This window comes from Eleutherodactylus coqui, chromosome 11 (assembly GCF_035609145.1).
Source record: "Eleutherodactylus coqui strain aEleCoq1 chromosome 11, aEleCoq1.hap1, whole genome shotgun sequence".
Taxonomy (NCBI): Eukaryota; Metazoa; Chordata; class Amphibia; order Anura; family Eleutherodactylidae; genus Eleutherodactylus; species Eleutherodactylus coqui.
In genome coordinates this window covers 89470376-89494168 of record NC_089847.1, presented here as the reverse complement: position 1 = coordinate 89494168, position 23793 = coordinate 89470376, and the positions used below count along the sequence as shown (strand labels likewise).

At 46.8% G+C, this 23793-nt stretch overlaps 2 protein-coding genes across 5 annotated transcripts in view; both read right to left on the bottom strand.

Moving 5' to 3' along the window:
- PHRF1 (PHD and ring finger domains 1) overlaps positions 1–23352 on the bottom strand; it is a 36670-nt gene extending 13318 nt beyond the window's left edge. For 2 of the 3 annotated variants that reach the window (XM_066582995.1, XM_066582998.1), the window contains exons 1-13: positions 23233–23352; positions 16291–16411; positions 8726–8809; positions 8289–8506; positions 7378–7461; positions 7000–7121; positions 5895–5989; positions 5525–5691; positions 3906–4038; positions 3376–3473; positions 2041–2228; positions 1682–1798; positions 1393–1547 (exon numbers count right to left, since the gene is read on the bottom strand). In XM_066582995.1, coding sequence (XP_066439092.1) covers positions 1393–1547; positions 1682–1798; positions 2041–2228; positions 3376–3473; positions 3906–4038; positions 5525–5691; positions 5895–5989; positions 7000–7121; positions 7378–7461; positions 8289–8506; positions 8726–8809; positions 16291–16387 — 1558 coding nt within the window. In that variant the 5' untranslated portion in view covers positions 16388–16411; positions 23233–23352. The remainder of the gene's footprint in view (positions 1–1392; positions 1548–1681; positions 1799–2040; positions 2229–3375; positions 3474–3905; positions 4039–5524; positions 5692–5894; positions 5990–6999; positions 7122–7377; positions 7462–8288; positions 8507–8725; positions 8810–16290; positions 16412–23232) is intronic. The other variant, XM_066582997.1, reaches the window with a different exon arrangement.
- LOC136582164 (lamina-associated polypeptide 2, isoforms alpha/zeta-like) lies at positions 9185–13381 on the bottom strand. 2 transcript variants are annotated; one of them, XR_010787149.1, is made up of 2 exons: positions 10372–10845; positions 9185–9675 (listed from the first exon to the last, which is right to left on the bottom strand). XR_010787149.1 is itself a non-coding variant. In XM_066582999.1 (2 exons), the coding sequence occupies exons 1-2, from the start codon at positions 13122–13124 to the stop codon at positions 9647–9649; spliced, it is 849 nt and encodes a 282-aa protein (XP_066439096.1). In that variant the 5' UTR covers positions 13125–13381; the 3' UTR covers positions 9185–9646. The 2 variants fall into 2 exon arrangements, 1 of the variants encoding a protein (XP_066439096.1); XM_066582999.1 differs by lacking the exon at positions 10372–10845 and adding an exon at positions 12305–13381.
- Positions 23353–23793: the final 441 nt, after the last annotated feature.

Genomic DNA, 23793 nt, shown 5'->3' with positions numbered 1-23793 from the left:
AGTGGCGTTTTATGAGGAGCACGTGTTTACTAAAACAGAGATGTCAGGAGAGGTGCCAGGCCAACTTTAATGTAATTGCAACCATTTATTACTAGATGGTATTTAACCCCTTACTGCCCGTCGATATGCCTTTTGATGGCCTGTAACGGTGGTCTGTGTGTGAAGAGAGATCGCACTGCGAACGTTCTTCTTACATTGTGGGTGCCGGCTGTTTCTTACAGCTAGCACCCAGCGGCAACAGCTCTGGTTAGCCACGCGGCTGACCGAAACTGTTAACCCTTTAAATGCTGCTGTCAATTATGACAGCAGCATTTAAATCCCCCCGAACGATGTTCGGGGTCCTGTACGGCTCCCCGCCTTTAGATTGCAGGGAGCAGTGCACGTGTCATGGCAGCTGGAGCTCTTCTGAAAGGGGTGGCTTGATAGACTGCCTGCCCAATAGCAGTATGATTTTTTTCCAAGTCCCCAGAGGGAACAACAAAGTAAAACTAAGATCAATAAAGTTTCATTAATTATTGAAAAAAATAAAATAAAAAAAATAAAAAGTGAAAAAAAAAAAAACCTTTTGCCATATTTCTAATAAAAGAATCTAAATAATTAAAAAAAAAATACATATTTGGTATTGCTGCGTCCGTAAAAGTCCAATTTATCAAAAGTAATGCATTAACGCGCACAATAAACGTAGTCAGAAAAAAAAAAAATAGAACGCTAGAAATGCACTTATTTGGTCACCTTGTCTCCAAGAAAAAAATGCAATAAACAGCAATGAAAAAGTTGCATGTATTCCAAAATGGTACCAACGTAAACTGCAGGACGTTCCATTAAAAATGAGCCCTCGCATAATTAGGTCGACGGAAAAATAAATAATCTATTGCGCGCAGAAGATGGAGGCAGAAAATAATTTTAAAAAATTAAATATCTTTGAAGTAGTACAGCAAAAACAAAAAACAATAAACATACTATAGAAGTTTGTTATCGTAGTAAACATACTGACCCATTTAATAAAGTTATCATGTTGTTTTTCTTGCAGTTTGTGCGCCGTACAAACAAGACGCACTGAAAGATGGCGGAATGTCTTTTTTTTTTCCATTTCTCTTCATTTAGAATTTTTTTTAAACTTTTTCAGTAAATTATACATTAAATAGCATCATTAAAAAATACAACCCGTCCCGTAAAAAAAAAGCCCTCATACAGCAACATTGGTGGATAAAGGAGTTACGATTTTTTTTTAAAAAGGGGGGATAAAAAAACAAAAACGGAAAAAAAAACTTGGTCTCCAAGGGGTTAAGATGCTTTTTAGCATGCTCTGAAACGGTGTACAAAAACAAAAATCTAAGTGCATACCCCTAGCTTACATAGAAAAAAAAACCTCTCTCAGCATCAATGTCTCACCAGTCTTCTTGGCTGTTAAAGATCCATCCCGACTAATCACAATATCAGAACTCTTCAACATGAGCATGCTCTGCCCAGACAGGATACTTCCCAGGAGATCCGGCACAGGTTCTGCAACGGCCACGGAGCCAGAAGCCAAAGGAGATACTCTGGCCCTGAATAACAGACATAGAATAAACTGGCATTGTGGCTTATTGTATTCTACACATGCCAAGTCATATACATTAGAACATTTCCCACATATCAGGAGATAAATCTATTCCAAGCAGTTTATTTCATTTTCTCATACCGTGAGAGTCCCACAGAGACGGGCCTTGCAACAGGTTGATGCGACCTCAAGGCAGAACGGGAAAGGACTCTCCGCTTAGCAGTCAGTGGAGAGGAGGGATTACTGAGCTGTTCACTACTGAAGAAAACAGACAAATTGAGCATATTGCTAAGTTAACTACACAGTGATGGTGTTCAAACTTCAGTTAGCATGCATGCGGAGTAAGAGTTTTCTAACTTTTATCTAATCTACAAGTTCAGCTTTAGAGCAGACAGTTTCATCAAACTTTCAAAGTTTGATCAGGAATATTCTGTTGCAGTACGCCGCAAACTATCTGTCTTTTTGGTGCTGTTTGAGCTATGATCTTATTAAGGATTTACCTGTCAAATGGATCTAGGTCATAAGGGTTGCCAAACACAGAGAGGGCAGCAGCGCCAATGTCATGCCTCATAGAACCTAGTGTTTGTTCTGGTGCTCTCTGTATGCGAGGTATTAACGATCCGCGCTGTGGACAGCACATCCCCAAGGATCTAGCGATGCGGCTATGAGAATTTGGAACCCTCCGGATCTGAAAAGAAAGAGGCATAAATATTGATATCCAATGGCCAATGACTCGTAATACCTTTTGCTACTTTTAATATTCAGTAGCAAAATTAAAATATGCATTAACTTAATGAGGGTAATAGACCGTAATATAATCATGATTACTATTATTAGGTGAAGTCGTTATCCAAACGAGAGACTGGGGCTAAACATACCAGGTATGATTTGCAAAGCGAACAAGCTTAATTAATGCTTCAGTGGCCCAGGCTATACTCCCTTTATCAAGCCAGAAGCGAGTACAGACAGGGACAGTGACGGCCATCGCCCCTCTTCGTACTCTCTGCTGGCTTGATGAATAGTGTAGTCCGAAACATTGACTGACCCACGGAAGCATTAATAAAATTCATTCACCTTGCAACTCATACCTTGTTAGATCTGTCATAGTCCGGGGCGTAAGGCTGCGAGCCCCCCTGGGACTTGCACCACCTATGGGATATTTTGAGTGTGTTGGTTTGCAACGTGAAGAAGTTATCTCCCGGAAGTTGACAATGAATGAGATTTGTCTTACAATCTTCTTCATCAGAAGAAACTTAGCCAAGAACCAGGAGAACAGCCATTAGAATGGAATAAAAATGATACATTCCAGGTTTCCCCGAAAATAAGAGCTCCCCAGATAAAAAAATCCTACCCTGATTTTCGGGGTGGGGGCTTTTTAATGGCTGTGCTTGGTTCATTAAGCATCGGCTTTGAGTGGCTGAGCAACGACGCTTGTGATCCAACCACAGCACTTGCTTGCTGGAGGCGGGGTATTCAAAGCCCTGTTACCAGAAAGAGAGTGCTCTGTGGACACTGAGGATTACACGGTGGCCTGCCGCAGCGCTAGAGACTAACACGAGGGACCCAGATGCTGGCGGTTAGGCGAATATAAGACACCCCCCAAAAATAAGACACCGTGCCTCTTTTGGGCCAAATTTTTTTATATAAGACAGTGTCTTATTTTCGGGGAAACACAGTACATCATGCATTTTAGGCATTTTCAGTTGGAAATACATCCACTGCAAGGTTTTTTTCGCCACAAGTGGGAGGGGTTTTGGAAAACATAACATTATACTGTACTTTGTAGCGAATTTCCAGTGCAGAATCTGCACCTAATATCTGAAGCAATTACTCACTATTTGCTTCCGTCCCTTTCGCCTTTTAACCCGTCGTTTGCGCCTTTTTCGGACTCCACGACTTCCTTTGGACACCTTTGACTGGCCCGTTTTTTTTCCTTTGAAATTTGAGGATAAAGAATTTGAGTGTCATCAGCGCATTTGCTAAACAAATACATGCATATTCTCAAAATAGTTTTACAATATGTCTAGCTAAAAATAAATTAAGGCCCCCTGTCCACGGCAGTGATTTTGCCGGCGGTAAATCGCTGGCGAATCAAGCCGGCTGAAGCTTTCCATAGCACTGCGATTCTCCGCTCGCGGCTGCCAATTCGCAGCATGCTGCGAATTGCCCCGATTCTTCGCAGTCAGCCTATCTTACAGATAGACGGTTCTCCGCAGGTCAGCCTGCCGACTCCTGCTCCTGCGGCTGAGATTCGTCGCGGGATACCGCAACGCCCGTAGACAGGGGGCCTAAGACACATGATGAAAAACTGCTTAACATTACTATAAATAATTCTACTTTCTATCCGTTGGTTCATGACACTCACCAGTTTTTCTTCTCCTCCTTGTGGTGGTGACGCGGGGAGTTAAGTTTCGCTGGTAGACAGCAGTATTAAGTCCAGCTACAACCGCTTCAATGGTTTCATCAAGAAGAGATGACAATAAATACCTGGGAACATTCTGTAAATAAAAGAAATACTCAGTTATACCATTTTCATTATGCACCATTAGTAATTCAAGTTAGAGCTCCCCTTTGCCATCGGCTTGAAATAAAATAAAGTTTTTTTAAGGGATGCCCTTGTATTGTAAAGCATTGGTTGACTGGCTGATGCAGACCAGCTAGAAACCTTGTTTGTCATATGTACATCCTGTTACACGCACTCGGTATGTACTTGATGGCAGCATCTCCCAGGGCATATGCCATACCTACTCATTGTATATGGGGTCAACACATAACATACACAATGTATGCATTAATAATGCGCTAGATTATCTGTATTACTATGGTAAGCAAGGTACATTGCCCCATCACTGTACATCAGCATGCCTCCATGAAAGATCAGCACTCTCTCACGGACCTAACAGTAGGAATACAAAATTGACACCATATTTTTGGTTAAGATTCAGATGCAACTTGTAGTTGGTGGAATATAGAAAGTGCTGAGACTCTGGACATACAACATATTGGCCAAACTTGCCCATTTTGCTGGTCCTGGCCTATCATCTAAAGTGTATAGGAGCCCCCCCAGAGTGAAAAGGTTTAAAACGTATGGATGTAATTAAGGTTGGCTGAAACAGACTTCATTGCTAGTACATTGCATCACGGTTGGTGACCGCAGCCACTGGAAGCTTTTACCTCCCCTGTCTGGCAGTCATAGTCCCCGAACCTCTTCTGCTGATAGATGCGGCAGATACCGCTTTATTCTCCAGGATAGGACTCCAGCCACTCCTGCCCGAAAAGTGTGCACATGCCCAGCCCTCCTCTTACATAGCCATCGCTCACACCCAGATTTTCTATCCGCAACCAATCATAAGCCCTCGGATATTCAAGGTACCCTTCCCCACTGAAGAGTGCCTGAGCAATTAGTGCAGTTTGGTATGTAAAGTTGTGCACCTGTTAATGACCGAGTCCTGGCTTGACCCATGCTTGTTGTACCCAGCTTTCCCAACTTCTCCTTTCCTGACCTTGGCTTGTTTCTGGTCCATGCTCTCTCTATCTGCCCTGACCCTTGGCCTGTTACATCATTACTCAAGAATTCCACTTGTCCGGACCTAGACTCTGTTCCACTGCCACATCTCTGCCTGCTCTGTCGTTACCACAATACAGCTACCCTGACCAGTTTGCACCAGCTGCCACAATAATGAGACTACTTCTGGGCAAAGGCCTCACGGTCTCTACAGCGTAGACCAGATCACGCTTGAAGGTGCTAAAGCGTGAATACCAGGGAACTCCAGATGCTACCCTCGAAAGTAGCCCCAAGTCAAATTGGTTTGTGACACAGTGAATCCACACCTGCTGCTTGATATATTGCTGGCAAGTTAGCATTATACGCCAATAAAACATATTCTGGAGTGTTTTTTTTTTTAACATGTAATGCGACAGACATTTAATAAAGCGCCCAAAAAGCATATGAAAACATAAAACACCTGATCTTCACATTCATACCTGGCTAGTACGTGCTGTGGTGCGGATCCTGTTAACGCTCGCCCTCACCCTCTCACTTTGTCTGGTGCGAGCAATGGCGCGAGTCCGAACCACATTGGTCCTCAGACGGCTTGTGGTGGGCACTACATCTGCTAGCAGGTTTTCCACTTCTTCTTCACTAACTGCATCTGAGACAACAAGAAAAGGTGGAATATTATATAAAGTCCGAAACACAGAATCTTATCAACTATCAATAGACAAATTCATTGAAACTGACAGTTGTATTAAAACATATTAAGAGTCTTCTCTGATGTCATGACAACGATCAAGAAGCGCTGGCCCATTAAAATCAAGCTCCTGCATCCTATATAGTATCAAATACAAGGATTACCTTCATCAGGCTGATTAGTAGCGGCACATTCTGGGCAGAACCATTCATCCACAGGAATGGCGTTGAGGGGAGGAGTCAGACATTCCATGTGGTACCTAAAACATGCATTACAGAAGGGGGTCATCCACCTAGTCTCTGTACAAAGTTATTCTAACATACTGAAGGCATTTCACTGTAATAGTGAATGACATAATACATATTACTGTAGTGCTTACAACCAAAAACTTGTCGGAGACCAGAGAAGAGGATTTTATTGACAATGAGCTGTCCATAGATGTGGGAGATGTGGGACATGGCCAAAGAGATTCACGTTCATAGTTTTAGAAATGGATCTATAAAAAAAGCAGCCTGTTTTCTGAAAGTCATTACTTGAGGCCAAATGGCATTTAAACACTTAACCCTTTCCAATCCAATGTCGGACCTCATCCAATATTGAGATTTCCCTGCATAGCTTCCCCATTGGGAGAGGTCCAACACATGTTTCTAACACTATGCAGAATAGAGCTCCGACATCGGAGCTTTCATCTGCATAGTGTAATATACATATGCTGAAGAGTGCGCCGACATCGGAGTTCTCATCTGCATAGTGTAATATACATATGCTGAAGAGTGCGCCGACATCGGAGTTCTCATCTGCATAGTGTTGGATGTAATAGGATGCCTCTGTATGGCAATGTAATAGATAGTCAGGATTATTACAAATGATGTTCTGGATATGAAACACTCAGAACTGGCATTACATTTTCAAGAAATTGCTAATAAAATCATGATGGCCATTCATTTTTATGCATTTCTGTTGAGTAATTCCAAAGAATCCACAACACTCTCTCCAACCAGTTTAAGACCATGCACTGGACATGTAGTGGATGCCATCCTGGTCTTTAAATTATTGTTCCAAAAAGTAAAAGGTAGAAAAAAGTAAAAGTTAGAAGACCAGTGGGTGTGTGTGTGTGTGGGGGCTGAAGGAACCGCTGAAGGAGTTAGGACTACTAATATCACTGCTTGCAAGAAGAAACAACTTACATTCATTTAGAAACATCACTAAATATGAAAAGAAGAATTGCAAAATATGTCTGTTCTACAAAAACAGTTATTCGAGACGTACCCGGCATCACACCCATCGCAGAGCAGCAGCCGGTCCTCTCTGTCAGAGCGGCCACAAACCTCACAATTTGTGGGATCCTCCTCTTCTACCAAATTCTCTGCCGCTTTAAATTGTATTGGGACCTACATAACGTACAGAAGGAAAATGACTGTTATTCCAGTAGATACGCTTTTGTGTCTTCACAAGAATCTCTTTAAATGCCTGACAATGGCAATGGGTGCAAAAAATGTCTAGAAACTGCACATCTCAAGAGACGTACAGCAGGTTGGCCAACAAAATCCTGCTTTTTCCAATAATATACATAGTAACATAGTATGTTAGGCCGAATGAAGACAATGTCCATCTAGTTCAGCCTGTTCAATATGTCTGCATATTCACCTTATTTAGGATCTCGCCACCATAATGTGCCCGAATATTGATGTATAAAAAGGTAATTCTGTCCACAGGGCATGAATTGGCATTCTGTGAGAAGAATAAAACAAATCAAGGTTAGCAGAGCCAATCCAACAGCTCTCATTAGTCAAGGAAGACATGAAAAAGTCAATGACAGCATTTCCTTCATCTGATAATAATGACTATGAATGTCATAGACAATAAGCTATAATAAACACTGCAATGCTAAAAGGGAACATGTCATGTATTTCATTTAAGTATATGGAGAATAAATTATGTGGAGTTTTACGCAACTAAAAGCACAAGAATTCTACTTAAATTTAAGTTAAAAAAAATGGCTTCCATGCCTTGCACCCCATTTTTTCAAAATCGTAATCCCCAACAAGGTACAAATACAAAGACGGAATGGGTGAAAAGTTATAAAGTTCAAACATAGCCTTTATTAGGATAATTAAAGTAAGGGTACCAAAGTAGTTAAAAGGCACGTGCACACAAATACCCAAAACGGCAGACCAACGTAGTCAAGCAATATCAGACTAAACGTTTGAAAATACTAAATAATCTAATTACCCTAAAGCAACATAAAACACGACTGAGCCAAACCCAATCCAGATGTTATTTGGATATGCTTCGTTCATCTGATTGTTGTAATAACAAAAATTGTTGGTATATGAGAAACGAGGAAGGGACCCGAACTCACCCGTCTCCCCCCACTGTCTAGTATGCTCTATACCACAAAAAAGCCTTGAGGAGGGCGACTGTGAATAAAAGTCCCTAGATAGAAGGCCCTAAGATGTCACTAAGGGGTAAGGGTCACTTGAATGTCTCAACACGTTTCACCAGTAGACACAAGACTCAGAAGGGTTTTACTTCTTTAATTAGATAGCTTTACTAACCTTTGACCACTCAACAATGCAGTCCAGGCAGAAATAATGGTTGCAGTTTTCGGGTGTTCCAACAACCTGGTCTCTAAACCCGTTCAGACAGATGGGACAGTTCTCTCTTTCCTCATCAGAGCTGATCGCTTCATTGAAGTCTGCAGTTGACTGAGTGAGGTCCGAGCTTCCCATGGGAAGGTCCTCTTCACCTTCGTCGTCATCTTCTTCTTCTGAATCTAACAAAGGCAGAAATGAAAAACAAACTGGTCACAACTAGTCCCATAAGTTGTCAGATCATGCGGCTCCCAAGCTCAGCCTGCTCAGCCGTACACAGACAAGTGAAGGAGAAGTGTCTCTCCTCGGCGCTCCGTTGTAGGCGACTTACATGCTGGGGCAGCAAAACGCCGAGGATAGCCGCTTCTCCTGCACTGCTCGAAGATATTATTTATACTCACCAGATCCGTCTTCCTCCTCACCATCTTCTTCATCCATGTCATCCTCCTCTTCACTCCCTGATCCGTCAGATTCCTCAACATCTTCTGTAACCAGAAACATGCCGGTATTAAAAAAGCAGGAAAACTAAGCAATGGTGAAGTGCACACTATCTCACAAGAGAAGAATGAAGGGAGTGGCAGGTCGTCAACAATGCCAAACATAAAAAAATATGAAAACAAAAAGCTCCCTCCTGAGCTCTGGACAATAGCTAGACTCCAAGCTTTTTTGCCACTTTAAGTGTTTCTCCTGTTCAGAAAGACACGGATTACTTACCGGTAGTCCCTTTTCCAGGAGTCATCACGACGGCCCCATTACATATGGAGGTTGCCCTCTGACCCAGGTAGGGACAGGAAGAGTTTAAAAGCACCTCCCTTTCCACCCGTGCTTCAGTGACTTATAAATCATTACGGTGGACAATGTTTACTAAACCAAATTTTACCTTTATTCGGTCATATTTACATTTAAAGAACATAAATTATTCTTAAAGGGGAGGGAACTATGGGCCGTCGTGATGACTCCTGGAAAAGGGACTACCGGTAAGTAATCCGTGTCTTTCCAGAGCGTCATCCCGACGGCCCCATTACATATGGAGTATACCAAATTATACGTGGCCCTAGGGTGGGACCACTGCCTGAAGGACTTTACGTCCGTAACTCAGGTCTTTGTCCGACTGGACGTTAACCCTGTAATGTCGGGTAAATGTATGTATACTCGACCAGGTCGCCGCCTTGCAGATCTGCTCGGCAGACGCCTGGCCTTTTTCTGCCCAAGAGGAGGAAAGAGAGCGAGTGGAGTGAGCTCTAATTTTTCCCGGAGGGTCGAGACCCCTGGCTCTATATGCCTCTTGGATGGCGGTCTTGATCCACCTCGCGATGGTGCTCTTAGTTGCCGTCTTTCCTTTTGCCAGCCCCTGAAATTGAATGAAGAGGTTATTATTTTTACGGAAAGAGCGGGTGGCCTCTAGGTACGCTAGAACAGCTCTCCTAACGTCTAGGTTATGAAATTCTCTCTCTTTCTCGTTACGGGGATTTTGACAGAAGGAGGGCAGAGTGATCGTCTGCTCCCTATGAAATTTTGACACTACCTTCGGAAGGAAGGCTGGGTCTAGTTTGAAGGTAATCCTGTCGTCTTGTATTACCATGTATGGTTCAATACAATGTAATGCTTGCAATTCCCCTATTCTCCGAGCCGATGTTATGGCAACTAAAAGGGTAACTTTTAGTGTGAGCATCCTCAAGGAGAGTTGTGAGAGGGGTTCGAAGGGGGATTGGCAAAAGCTAGTTAAGACTATATTTAGGTCCCAGGTAGGAAAGGTTTCTCTAACAAAGGGTCGAAGCCGTTCTGCCCCTTTGAGAAACCTACGCACCCAGCGGTGTTCTGCCAAGGGAAAATCTAGATAGGACCCTAGTGCTGCTGTATGGACTTTAAGGGTTCTAGGACTAAGGCCTTTTTCTAGGCCTGCCTGCAAAAATTCCAGGATTACGGGAATGTCAATTCCCGGGATTTTCCCTGGCTCTATTTTACAGAACTCTGTGAATTTTTTCCATATCCTATCGTAGATAGCTATCGTGATAGGTTTACGGCTTTTTGTTAGGGTAGTAATTACATTATGGGAGAGTCCCTTCCCACGCAGTATCATGCTTTCAGCATCCATGCTGCTAGCTTCAATTTCTCGACCCCTGGGTATGTTAGTGGGCCCTGGAGGAGAAGATCTTCTACGGCTGGTAGTAGGAATGGACCCCGGATCGCCAAGGCTTTTAGCAGGGGATACCAGGGCCTTTTGTCCCACATAGGGGCAACTAGTATGACTGACGCCCGGCTGGTTTGGATTTTCCTGAGGGTGCGGGGGATCAGTGGGAAGGGAGGAAAGGCGTAGGCTAGGTCCATGTCCCAGCTTTGGGACAGGGCGTCTACCCCGCGTGGATTGTCTCTGGGGTTCAGCGAGTAAAAGTCCTGGCACTTTGAATTTCTCTTCGTGGCGAACAGGTCTATCTGCGGTTCTCCCCACTGGCAGATTAGTTGGTCGAAGACTCGCTGATTCAGTCCCCATTCTCCTGGATGGATGCTCTGTCTGCTCAGGAAGTCGGCAGCGACGTTTGTGGACCCTTTTAAGTGGATCGCTGAGAGGGACAGCACGTTGGATTCCGCCCAGCGGAGTATCTCTGTTGCCAGTCGTTGCAGGTGCGGGTGTCGCGTTCCCCCCTGGTGACGAACAAATGACAGAGCTGTCATATTATCGGTTAGGATTTTGACATGCCTTCCTTTTATAAGGGGTTCTGCCGCCTGAAGGGCTTCCCAGATTGCCCTTAGTTCTCTGAAATTGGATGAGCGTTTAGCTACTTGGGGGTCCCAAATCCCCTGTAGATTTTGGTCGGCTACTTGGGCTCCCCATCCCGTTTTGCTGGCATCTGTTGTGATGGGTACGGTAGATTCTTGTGACCAAGAGGTACCTTTGCTTAGGTTCCTCTGTGAGGTCCACCAGCGTAGGGACTCTTTGACTCGGACGGGCAGGCTCACCTTCTTATCCAGGGATGTCTGCCGTTTGTCCCAGTTGGCAAGGATAAATCCTTGTAATTGCCGGGTATGGGCTTGTGCCCATGGGACTATCTGAATGCAAGCCGTCAGGATGCCCAGCACCTTCATTGTTTCTCTAATGGAAACCGCCGTAGTCTGACAGAAGGATTTTACTCTTTGGGTGAGGTCTTCCTTCCTAGATGATGGAAGCCGGGATTCCTGGATGTGGGAGTCTAGTAATACTCCCAGGTACACCTTTTGTGTACCAGGGTTCAAGTCGGACTTCTGCTTGTTAACTATCCACCCTAAACTGTTTAGGGTGGATAAGACCATGGATAGGTCTATACGCATGGTCTTTTCCGTCCTTGACACCAACAAAAAGTCATCCAGATACGGAAATATGCGGATCTGATTCCGCCTGAAGTAGGCTACCATCTCTATTACGATTTTCGTGAATACCCGAGGGGCGGTGGAGATTCCGAATGGAAGGGCCGTGAATTGGTAATGTTGGATCTTGTCTCCCTCCCGCAGAGCAAACCTCAGGTACTTGTGATGGGCTGCCGTTATTGGGACATGGTAATATGCATCTTTAAGATCTATGGTGCACATTACACTATCTCGATCTATTAGTGGGACGATGGATCTTACTGTTTCCATCTTGAATTTTTTGTACGAGATAAATTTATTTAGGGCTTTAAGATTAAATATAGTCCTAATGGAACCATTCGTTTTTTTTATTAGAAATAGGGGGGAATAGAATCCCTCACCCCTTTCGTGATCGGGGACTTGCGCAATGACCCCTAGGTCCTTAAGTTCCTGAACGCCTTTTATGAGGTTCCCTTGTTCCTGTAGGGACCCCGGGGAGGTTATAAGGAATCTCCTAGGGGGTAGCGAGTGGAATTCAATTTGGTACCCTACTTCGATTATTCGGAGTACCCAGGGGTTAGACGTTACCCCTTGCCACTGGCTTAGATAGCCCGCTAATCTACCCCCTGTTTGTTCAGGGGAGGGTTGGACTTCCTTACCCCGACCTCCCTTGGGGTACGACCATCTTCCAGTCTTCCCTTTCCCTTTAACTTCGGGAGGAGGCTGGCGCGTCCTCTTCGGGAAGGATGGTTTCCTGAAAGGTTGTCTGTCAGGCAGGGTTTTACTCTTGTCGCCGACTTTTTCCAGGATTTTGTCCAGGACGGGCCCAAACATATATTCCCCTTGGAAGGGGATGGCGCAGAGCTTATTTTTGGATGTAATGTCTGCGGCCCAAGTCTTCAGCCATAGTGCCCTTCTCGCTGAGTTGCTGAGGACTCCGGTTTTTGCCCCGTATCTTACCGTCTCCGCTGATGCGTCAGCCAGGAAGGCGGTAGCCATTTTTAAGAGGGGGAGACAGCTGGCCAACTCCTCTCTGGGGGCCCGATCCTTTATGGAGGCTTCTAGCCTGTTTAGCCAGAGCGTCATGGATCTAGCCACTGAGGTTGAGGCTATGTTAGCCTCGATGGTGAGGGATGTTGCCTCCCAGGCTTTCTTCATTAATCCGTCGATTTTTTTATCCATCGGATCGGATAGCTGGGAGGTGTCCTCGAAGGGCAAGAGGGTCTTCTTGGCCACTTTTGCGATCTGGATGTCCACCTTGGGGGTTTCCCTGTACAGGCGGACGTCCTCGGTAGCGAATGCGAGCCGGTTTCGGATCTCTTTTGGAACAGTGATCCTTTTTTCCGGTTCCTGCCATTCATCTGTGATCACTTGTTGCAGCGTCTGGTTGACTGGGAACATGATCTTTCTTCTAGATCGGAGGCCGCCAAACATCTCATCCTGGATTGTTCTCGGCGGGTTATCTTCCTCAATTTGCATTGTTTCCCTCACCCCTTGATGAGGTGCGCAATGTCGCTTGATGAGAAGTAATATTTCTTCTCGTCTTCTATGGGAACCGGTGGGTCCTCTAATTCCCCTTCGGATAGGAGCTCCAGCGATTCACCGGAGATCGAACTCGCCGACTCGGTCTGTCTAGGTCTTTTAGGGACCCGTGACGGACCTGGCTGGGCCTGGGGAAGGGACGCCATGGAAGCCTGCAGCTCTTCCCTTATCATGCAGCGGATATCGGATTTGAATGCTGCTTTCTCCTCTGCGAGAATTTTCCCCGTGCATCTGTGAAGGCAGAGCCATAGGGGTTTTTTATAGCTCTCCTCGAGCCTTTTGTTGCAGAGGACGCATTTTTTCGATTTTTTCCTCGGGTCCATTTTCTTTGGACCCTCCTTATCCATCTACCCATGAAAGTGGGGGAGAGGGGAGACAAGAAAGGGAACATATATGCATCCGCTGTACAAGTGACCATTTGCGCATGTTTTGGTGTATAGCCTACTTACAGTTGGTAGGGTGTCAATCTCTCCCTCACGTGCTGAGCTGTCGCGGGTAGACATACTCACATACACTTGTCTGGCAGTCAGCAGGAACCTCCATGGAGTTTAGCCTGCTTTTATGGGGAGGATTTTCGAATTTGGCGCCATTTCCGGGTTTTCGCCGGTAGCCACGCCCCCTACGTTGTGCGCGTGACGTCACCACGCCGGATGACGTCACCGCTACCCGAGGTCCAGGGAGGCCGCCGCTGCCGTTCCCCTGCCAGGAGGAACTATCCCATCACAGCAGCGGCGGCCCGAACATGCGATCCGCGCGAGGGAGACCAGCGCTACTAGGCGACTGACGGCTCCGTCGGCGGCGCAGGTCGGGGATGCAGGGACTCTTGAGTTTGCGGCCCCGACCTCTACCCCTCCAGGGGGGCCGCACAGCGTGCGGTAAGTATTTCTTTGCGGTAAGTCTTCTTGCCTCCGCAGCTTCCTATCTCCTGCAGCTCTGGAGCTGCTCCTCTGTCCCACCGTAGGGACAGGAAGACACTGAAGCACGGGTGGAAAGGGAGGTGCTTTTAAACTCTTCCTGTCCCTACCTGGGTCAGAGGGCAACCTCCATATGTAATGGGGCCGTCGGGATGACGCTCTGGAAAACCAATGTTCACCTACTGTTTTATGGAATTCTGGGTTAGAGGGGTGGGGGGGTCCGCAGTTCAGAATCCTCATCTCTCGGACAGCAGAGTGCATCCATAAAGAGAGTCTCTCGCTCTGGAGGACCTGTCTTGTCCTCCATTAAACAGACAGCTCATTGATGGTTTTTAGGGATAGGTAATGCCTTAGACCACACTGTGATGGCGCTACAGGGAAACGAAACACTTGCTGCCAGGTTTCTCCACAGATTACAGTTGATCACATGGGACACTTTGTGACCAGCTTTGTTACAAGGAGCCTTTCTAACAATATTGTCCAAAGTGCAGAACCCCTTTAACACTAAGCTGTGCAGCTTTGTCCTGTGAGGGACTCTCGTACGGACACTGAATCATCCAATAAAAGAAAAGTATAACTGTGCAATAGGCTACTATACAAGACTAGTGGGTGCGCAGGCTAGCCCCTCTGGTCAAAACCAGAATTTCAGGGGGGGGGGGGGGGGGGGGTTTGCCCAGAATTAGCACATCCAGGCTCCCCTATAAATACTATGTGCTCAAACAGCATCTGTTTGCTTACATGGTGTACCTGAATGAGTTGTGGGAACATGGAACCCATTTGGAATTAACTAAGACAGATTTATAATAGATAGCTTACCTACAGAACATAACGGCAGCTATTTTGTGGTCCGCATGGACCTGCAAGCGCATTAGTGCTCCATTCACTTTCAATTAAACTGCCGAGCTATGATTTACTGAAGGAAATGCAGGACAACCTGCCGAATTATCATGGCATCATTAATAGGTTGCTGGTCTGCATGGTGAACTACATATATCAGAATGGTCTGGCACCCTGTATCCACTATGTGTGGGAGTATACACCAAGCATCCACCCCCCTCATTATCAGGAGGCAGTGTGAGTGGGTGTTTTATCGGTGCCCTCACAGGTGTTATTGGCTCCTCCATTTGGTAGTCAGTTACCTGCATGGTGAGAGGAGGATGCATCTATATGCACTCCTCAGTCACTAAGTAACGGCCATTCTCTGTGATTGTTTTTAATTCTTGTTTTCCCCTTCTGTGATGCATTCAATTAAACTGCCGAGCTATCCCAGCGGGTTCCTCAATGAAATGAATGGAGTGCTGACTGCACATGCTCAGTGACATCACTGCAGGGGGAGAAGCAACCCGCACAATGGCAGGAGAGTGGAACATGGGAGTCCCATTCTCCGGATCAGTGGAGGCCTCAGTGGTGAGACCCCCACTGTTCACTAAGTTTACCCTATCCTGTTGGGATCCCTATGTTGCTCGGCTATCTCAGCAGTCTCACAGAAAGTGAATAGAGTGCTAGGGCACTTGCGTAACCAGTGCTTCATTTAGTCTTCTCCCTCCTGGGCAGTGTGCAGTAACGCCACAGTGAGGATGATAGGAATTACAGGACCACCTTTTTCGAGGTAAGCGGGGGTCTTAGCGGTGAGACTTCCACCCATCTGCAAGTTTTTGCTTATCGTGTGGATACGGATTAACTTGCTATTATGATACAACCCCTTTTCTAACTGCCCAATCCTCATCTTCCCCAACAGGGGAGACTCGAGAGACCGCCATATGCATCAACTGATCAGCAGGTTTGGACAATTTAGGGCGCTTTTACACGGGATGATTGCCACTCTTATGCTTTTTTGCAGGAGCAAGAATCACTCAGTGAATGGAGGCAGAGCGGGCCGGAAATCGCTTCCAGCCTCCCCCTCCTGCTGGAGAGGCCCCCGCCCACAGAGCGGCCAGTAATATACAGTAAGAATACCCTGCCGGACGTCTTCCGACATCGGAGCTGTACAGGCTTCAATCAGAATGTCTTTAGACGTCAGACAGTGGATTGGAAAGGGTTAAAGCACAGCAGTGGAGTGATTATCACTGAGGCTGCTTGCTCGCCCCACATTTGTCCCGTGTAAGAAAACCCTTTGTATACCAAGTCTACAATGTCAGTCAAACAGTTCACAATATATCTGCGTTGCGGTGGGGAACTCCATGCATTACCATCATCATCACTGACTACAAAAGGCCCTTGCCGTCGGCTTTTCCCCTGGGAGGTGTTCCTGTTGATCAGTTGGTCCTGATTTTCTTCATCATCCATTGTTCTGCATCAGAAAATCACCCACTGTAAAGAGAAGAACGGTCAACATCAGAAGCTGGTCATTTCTGTCATGTACAAGCATGGGGCATACAGGAATTATTAAAGGCCGGTCGGGATAAGTTGGCGCTATACAAACATTATTATTTATTAGAATCAATCCATCATTCAACAGTCCGGCCCGATTACTGCGAACACGGAAAAATATGAAACACGCGAGACCGCATCCACATATCCGGTCAGACTCTCCGGTACAGATCCAGCAGGAAATGCCGGATGAAAAAGTTGTCCATGCAGGACTTTGTGGTCTGGTAAAAAATGCCTGATAGGTGCAGGAACTGAACAGACCCCATTATCGTCAAGGTGGTCCGTTCGGCACAGTTTGGTTCCGTCATGAGACGGATAAGTTCATCCAGGGGGATTCCGTTTTTTGGCTCCCATAACGGTGCAGGAAAAGGGAATCCCTAGCGCAAATGTGAATAGAGCCTTAAATATCATCTGAACGTGATTTTATTATGGAACGTGCATGTATTAGATGTGATGATAGTGTAGGCGGTCAGACACAGACAACATTGGGTTTTTTCAGTCACAACCAGTGACTGGTCGGGGTCTGACGACTGGCACTGCCATCACTAGAATGGAGGACCCCCAAGGGAGTTTAGGGGCAGTCAAGCATGATCGATCTTTGTGGACGTACTGACGCTTTAAAGAGAACCAGAGGGCGCTATAACAAGTATATAACATGAAGACGAGGCTCCCATGACCGTACGCTCACTGTGTATACCGGCACGGTTTTTGCATGCATAATACGCAGTAGTAAGATCACATGGACTTTAATGTTGCCGCACACGATCAGTGTGAAAGAAAAAAAACGCATGTACCACCTTGGTGCATATTATGCGCACATACATGCCAAGATAGTGTATGGGGATTGGCACGTCATTGTGTACCTGCTGTATGCTCGCACACGGGGCGATGTCACACAAAAAATATTGTTAGGGCAAGTACATAATTATAAATATCATGGCGCAATGGTCCATGTGGAAAAAATGTTCTATTCGGTCTGTATTATGGCCCAAAATTCCAGTGCCCGCGGGTATCAGACAGCACAGTGTGTGTTCATGCGCTTACTGTCCAATGTGAACTGCGCCCAAGAATCTCCAGCGCAACTTCCATATGCCCAAGTGAGTGGGCTCTAGGGGTGTGTTCACGTGTGGCAGATACGCACCAATATATACAAAATCCACATTTGCTGCGGATCTTGATGCTGATCTGCAGCAGAATTCACCTTTTCGATTGAATTCCTGCTGAAGGTAGGTCTGCTGCGAATCCGCTATTAGTGAAAGCGCTCTTACTGAGGTAGTGTCCGAGAGCTGTGCCAGAGACCGGCTACTGCCGGCCCGTCCACCTCCATTCACTGTAAACAGGAGTCGCTCAAAGGCTGCCTAACTCCTGCTTACATGGCCCGAACGTCTCTTGGTTTTTAGTTTTTCTATAAACCAAGCGACTCCAACTAGTGAGTGATTTGTCACTCTTTGGTGCCCTGTCGGCGGCCGCTTGTACACCAGGCGACTATCACCTGAATTTGTTGTTTGCAGCGACAATCGACCATGTAAAGGTACCTTTAGCAGTTTATTGCTGGAGGGAGGAGGAGAACATAACAGCTCATAACTAAGGAGGAGATTAATGCTTATTGCTGGGCAAGAAGTTGTTCAGCACTGGCAGACATCACATTGTCGGCTGTCTGTGTCTGGGAGGGAAGCCCGCCAGTGCAATGTCCTGATCATACAGCATACCCCGCACACTAGATTCACAGTGCGGAGAGCTTCCCTTGTCCATTTGTGCTGTAAGATCAAGACCTAAAAACATGGACATGTGACCACTGCAGCCAATCAGTGGTTGCAGCAGGCCACCGCTGTGGTTACTGACTTCCTGCAGCAGTCACATGTCTGTTGAGAGGGTCCAGGAAGTACAGAGACCAGCGGGGAACCTCAGGAAGCATTAGATCAAGAGCAGAGAGGGATCAGTAAGGGTCCTTTTACATGGGATGACGAATGAAGGCAGAACTGGCTGGAGATCGCTTCCATCCGTCCGCCTCCATTCACAGTAAACAGGCAGTCGTTCTTAGATCAAAGACTGCCTGTTTACTCCAGCTGATCGTCATTTTAGTCTTATGCTTGCTCGGAGTAAAGGGCACTAAGCTGAATGTAACTTTTAGCGGACCAACTTGTAGCTACATGGATGTCTCTGACACTCTGACTAAACACTACTAAATAAACTGAAATTATGGGCAAAGTTCACAAAAGGGAAAGATCTCTGCAAAAACAGAGCACTGCGTTGGTTAGAGGGACTGTGCGGGACAAAGTTTCGATGTGGTTATATATTATAAGGAAACCTGTCACCTATTTCTTGTGCTTTTACTGTTTCTACGGACAGATCACTACATGACGATGGTATACTGACAGGTGTTTTATGTGAGAACGTATTTGCTTTCCCTGTGTACAGAATGCCAATAAACAGCTGAGCTCAGCCTCTGGCAGGTCACAAGTCCAATTATATGTGTCATGTGACTGCACTATTATATCCGCAATACCTGCACCCCCATCCTGATGTCTATAAAAGCTTTATTACAGGGCCATAAGATATAAGACTATACAGGATGACAGTGCGCTGCTGAACATGAGCTGGACCGACTAATATCATGCAGAATGCCGATTCTGTACTTGTCCGTCACTTTCCATCGTCCCTTAACGGGGTTGTACCAGGATCACAAGTTAACACCTATCCACAGGATTAGGGAAAACTCGCTGATCGATGGGGGACTCACCTCTGATCCTGAGAACATGGGTCCTGTGTCCCCCATCCTTCTCACTATGGACTCACTACACGGACCCCCCACAGTGAGGAGGAGTCTAAAAGGGGTTGTCCAGGAGTAGAAAAACATGGCTGGTTTCTTCCAAGTATAGCGCCACACCTGTTCATGGGATGTTTGTAGCATTGCCTCTTAGTCCCATTCACTTCAATGGAGGTAAGCAGTAATACCAAATTCAACCTACGAACAGGAAGTGGCGCTGTTTCTAGAAGAAAGCAGACATGTTTTTCTAATCCTGGACAAGCCCTTGAATGGAGCGCTGGTCACGAAAGTGTGCTAACGCTTCATACTCTTTCAATGGGGCTGTGGAGACGCCCGAGTGGCAAGTGCTTGGGCATTTCCATCAGCCATATTGAAATTAATGGAGCGCCGATTCCCGTGTGCTCAGACAGCAGTCCCTTCATTCTGGCATCACTGCAGGAGACAGAGTGACAGGCAGAAGGGGAAACTGGAGTCCCAATCTCAGGATCGGCAGGGGTCTGAACAGTGAGACCCCACTGATCAACAGGTTATCCCCTAGAACTTGGCATCCCGGTACAACCCCTGTAAACTAAATGCTAATTGTCCAAATGGTTCATGCAAACCTGGAAGGAAGTTCTGCCATATTAGTACGGCCTCGTATATACGGTTATTGGCCATATATAAAGCACATAGTCTACATGGCAGGCCAAATACACCAATCACACGGCGCAGTCAAACGATTGGATGATCCATGTGTCCCCGAAGAGCGCGGCAGTAAGTAGGACTTGTAATACACATGGTTACAGTTTAGCCTGGACTTAGGCTCGTGTCACACGGGCGATCGCCATTTTGCCGGGAGAAAATCGTGGCAAAATCATATCTTCGTTCCTGCGATTTTTGAGCGGCAGCGATGCTTCTTTTGGAACAATCTTGCATCGCTGCCGCCCGCGTTAAAATTGCGTGTTTTTTTAACAGAAAAGTCAAAATGACTTACTAATATGAAAATCGCAACGCAAGTTTGTTGCGATGTGATAAAAAGCCGGCTCCATAGGGAAACGTGGGAGAGAAAAAACAATGCAAAGCACAGAAAGATAGAGCGCGCTGCGACTTTTTTTTCACTCAACATCGCTAATGGGAAGGAAACCATGGTAATTCCTAATCTGCTTTTTTACGGACCCTGTCATCAGGTGAAAGTCGCGCAAATTTTCTGCTCTGTGTGAAACCACCCTTATTCAGCTCATTCAATGGCCGTGGATAAAAAGGTTAAAGGCCGATCATTGGGCGCAAATGTTAAGTTTCCCTGATCACTGGCCGTGTGGAAGTGCACAAGAACAGCCAACCAATGAGTGAGCGCTCAATCATCAGCTGACCGTGGCGGCATAAATGTGCGCGCTTTTTGGTGGCGCATGTTTGAGTGTCGTAGCAGTTGATCGTTTGCCCCATACCAGTTATACCCTGCCACGTGCGACTGACGTGCTTTGTTGGTTGGAACAGAAGAATTGTTTAAGGCCCTTTTACACGCAAATGAGCAAAAGTGAACGATAATCACTTAGTCTAAACGCAGCGAACGGTGAAGATAATCATTCGCTTTTTGCTCATTTTCTGCCGGCATAAAACCCATCGTTGGCGCGTTCGGCTTAAACACAGATAGTTCCATCCCTCTCAGTCACTTATACCGCGAATGGACGATTTCTCGTGTGAACGAGCCAACGATATATCGGTACGTATAAACAGGCTGTCCGAGCAAAAACTGACATTGTGCGCCCGAGAAATCAGCTCATTTAATCTCATTGTTCCCTTTCGCTGATTTGAAGGATAACCGTTCCGCCTGAAGGGCCCTGAAGCTGTGATGGAAGGCACACCATTCCTACTCCGTCTGCTGACAGTCATGTCACCTGACACCAGCAGCACCGAGAACGACCCGCCACGTCCCTCATCGGATGCTATAATAGCGCACGTCCTCGCGACGCCTCGACCTGCGGGTATCCTGGTTTGTTTCTAAAACTGCACATTTGTAGCAAAACTGCAATTCCTCCAACTGGACAACTGAGAGCAGGTCCCCTATCTAATATCTACAGCTCAATGCCAGAAGAGATGCGCACGAGCAGGGTAGTAGTGGTAGGATGCAGACAAGCCACAATACTATACAGGGGGGTAGAGGGAACCACATACTGATGATCGGCTGCTACTCAAGGAGGGGGACGTCAACTGCACAGGAGGAGCACATATTAAGGGTCCTGGTGACGGACTGCCTGTTTCGGCCCCCTTCACACAAGTCTTGGTGCTGCGTATTTGCGGAATGAACTTTGCTTTTTGTGTGCGCATCACCATGTTGTACATTTTGCGCCCACAAGACTCGCCCATTTGTGTGCGGCAAATAAAAACGCACCGATTGAAATGGCAAACGAGTTCCGGAGGCGTTCTTTTTCTTGCATAATTACGCAGCGCATCACGCATCTCCTAGCGCATTTTGTGTACATTTGCGCACCCACATTGACTTCTATGGGGACTTTGGGTGCGCAAATGTGTAGAAAAATAAAGCATTCTGCGGTTTCTGTTTTGCATGGCCAAGATGCGCAGGAAGATGCGTGAAGGCTTCTATTCTCTGTGTAATACGCACGCAAATCCGCTCGTGTGAAGGGGACCTTACTGCGAATGGAGGCCGGCGGGCAGGAACGGTCCTCGGCGAACTCCGCCTCCAGTCAGCGACACTCGTTTCTGCGTAAAAGCACCAGTGATTACCGCTGGGAGAGCCGTCGGCATCCGTTGTCTGGCAGACCGTCCCGTACGGAAGCACCTAAGGCTAATTTCACGCAGGCGAGCGCGATATGGGGCCGCGTTTCATAGCACAATATCGCGCGAGTTCGTTATTATACAGCACACTGCTCACATATCTCACGCAGGGGAGCGCGCAGCAACTATATACACGCCGTGATAGCGCATGCCGCAATCTTATTCGTGTGCTCATTTTGCACGCTGTCTGTGTGAAGTCAAGGTGAAGCTGCCCTTGTGCAGCCCCACGGCTGTAGTGACAGCGGCGCACCAAGCGCGGTCCGGTCCGTTAGGCCTCATGTCTCTATCCTCGGTCCGTGTGCGGTCTGACTATACTCGGACGGCGCACAAACCTGGAATCGCCAATTAGAGAGTTTACGAAGACGATTTTCATACAGACCGATTATATGAATATGATGGCAGCACGCTGCGTTCTCACACGGTTTCACGGATGATGACAGGCAGAACGCATTAATTTGCGCACGCGAGACGTGGAAACTAGAACCCATTGATTCCAATACATTTGTTCACATTTCTGTATTCTGCACGTGCGCAAAAAAACACCCAAAACAATAGAACATGCTGGAGCTTTCAGCGTATTTGTGCGCCAAAGATCCCCATAGAAGTCAACGGTGGTGCGCAAATATGCAAGAAGATGCGCGAAACGCTGCGCTATTCCAATGAATGAACAACACATCTGGAACTTATCAGCCATTTAATCGGAGCATCTCTGTTTGCTGTGCAGATGAACACGCCGAGCGAGCGCAAAAAGGACAGTAAAATACACGATACGCACGCAAAACAGCATCGATCCCTTCCCCCGCTTCCGCTCTTCCATGAAGTCGCCGCGGGGACGTCTGACGCAGAGAGCTGCAGCGAAGACACAGAACTTTCCACCAGAGTCCCCGCCACTGCGTTCGCCACGATCACAAGCAGTAATTACACTTCTCCTTTACATAGGGGGGGCGCTGTTACGCAGACCCCAGCTTGCTGTATAACTGGAGGCCAATGTGTGCCCAGCCCAGGGGTCCCAGCTGGGACTTGTAGTCCCACAACACAACAGCCCAGTAATACCACTTCACCAAGGAAACCTCCAAGCAATGTCAGGTGGGAAGCCATAATGCCAACGTGCCCGTGACGTCACCAGTGTTGTTATTCTGTAAGCCTGGCAGCACGACCAAAGCAGTGACGTCACCGCACAGGCCCCGCACGTCACACTCAAGGGCTTTTATACGTCACTCACCCTCCGGGGTCTCCTCACCGCATAATTCGTGTGGTCGGCCCTACAGTGGCAATCAGCGTCCGGAAGCTAGCAACACAAGGACATCTTCTTCCGGGTCAGCACTGTGGGTGGTGACGTAGGGACCGCCTCACGTGACGTCACGCCGCTTGGTGCGATCCCCGGGTTGCCATAGAGACGGCTGAGGAGGGATCAGTCACGTGCGGGCTGTGGGAGTGTGGGGGCCGCTGGCAGGCATATATCTATATTCCACAAGACTTCTGCACGATTTACAACTTGATTGGTTGTTGGAGGTGGCTGATTCACAGTGATTGGTTGTTGGAGTTGGCTGATTCACAGTGATTGGTTGTTTGGGTTGGCTGATTCACAGTGATTGGTTGTTTGGGTTGAATTGAGCCGAAGTGTTGTGGAATATAAATATATGCCGCCGGTGGAGGTGCCAGAACATATGGCCGCCGTGTAGTCCCTGCTCAGTCCCTCCTGCTGACCTTGTAATAGATCCGTGTAATAAACCTACTAGAACTCTCTGTGTGCTGCCTGATTGCATCCATGTTATTCTGTAAT

Excerpts from the sequence above, each read along its gene's own strand:
- LOC136582164 (XM_066582999.1), bottom strand. The coding sequence starts at position 13,124 with ATGCAAATTGAGGAAGATAACCCGCCGAGAACAATCCAGGATGAGATG. Across the intron at positions 9,676-12,304 it reads GTACCCCAAGGGAGGTCGGG|GGGCTGGCAAAAGGAAAGAC; the intron begins GTAAGGAAGTCC and ends ATTCAATTTCAG.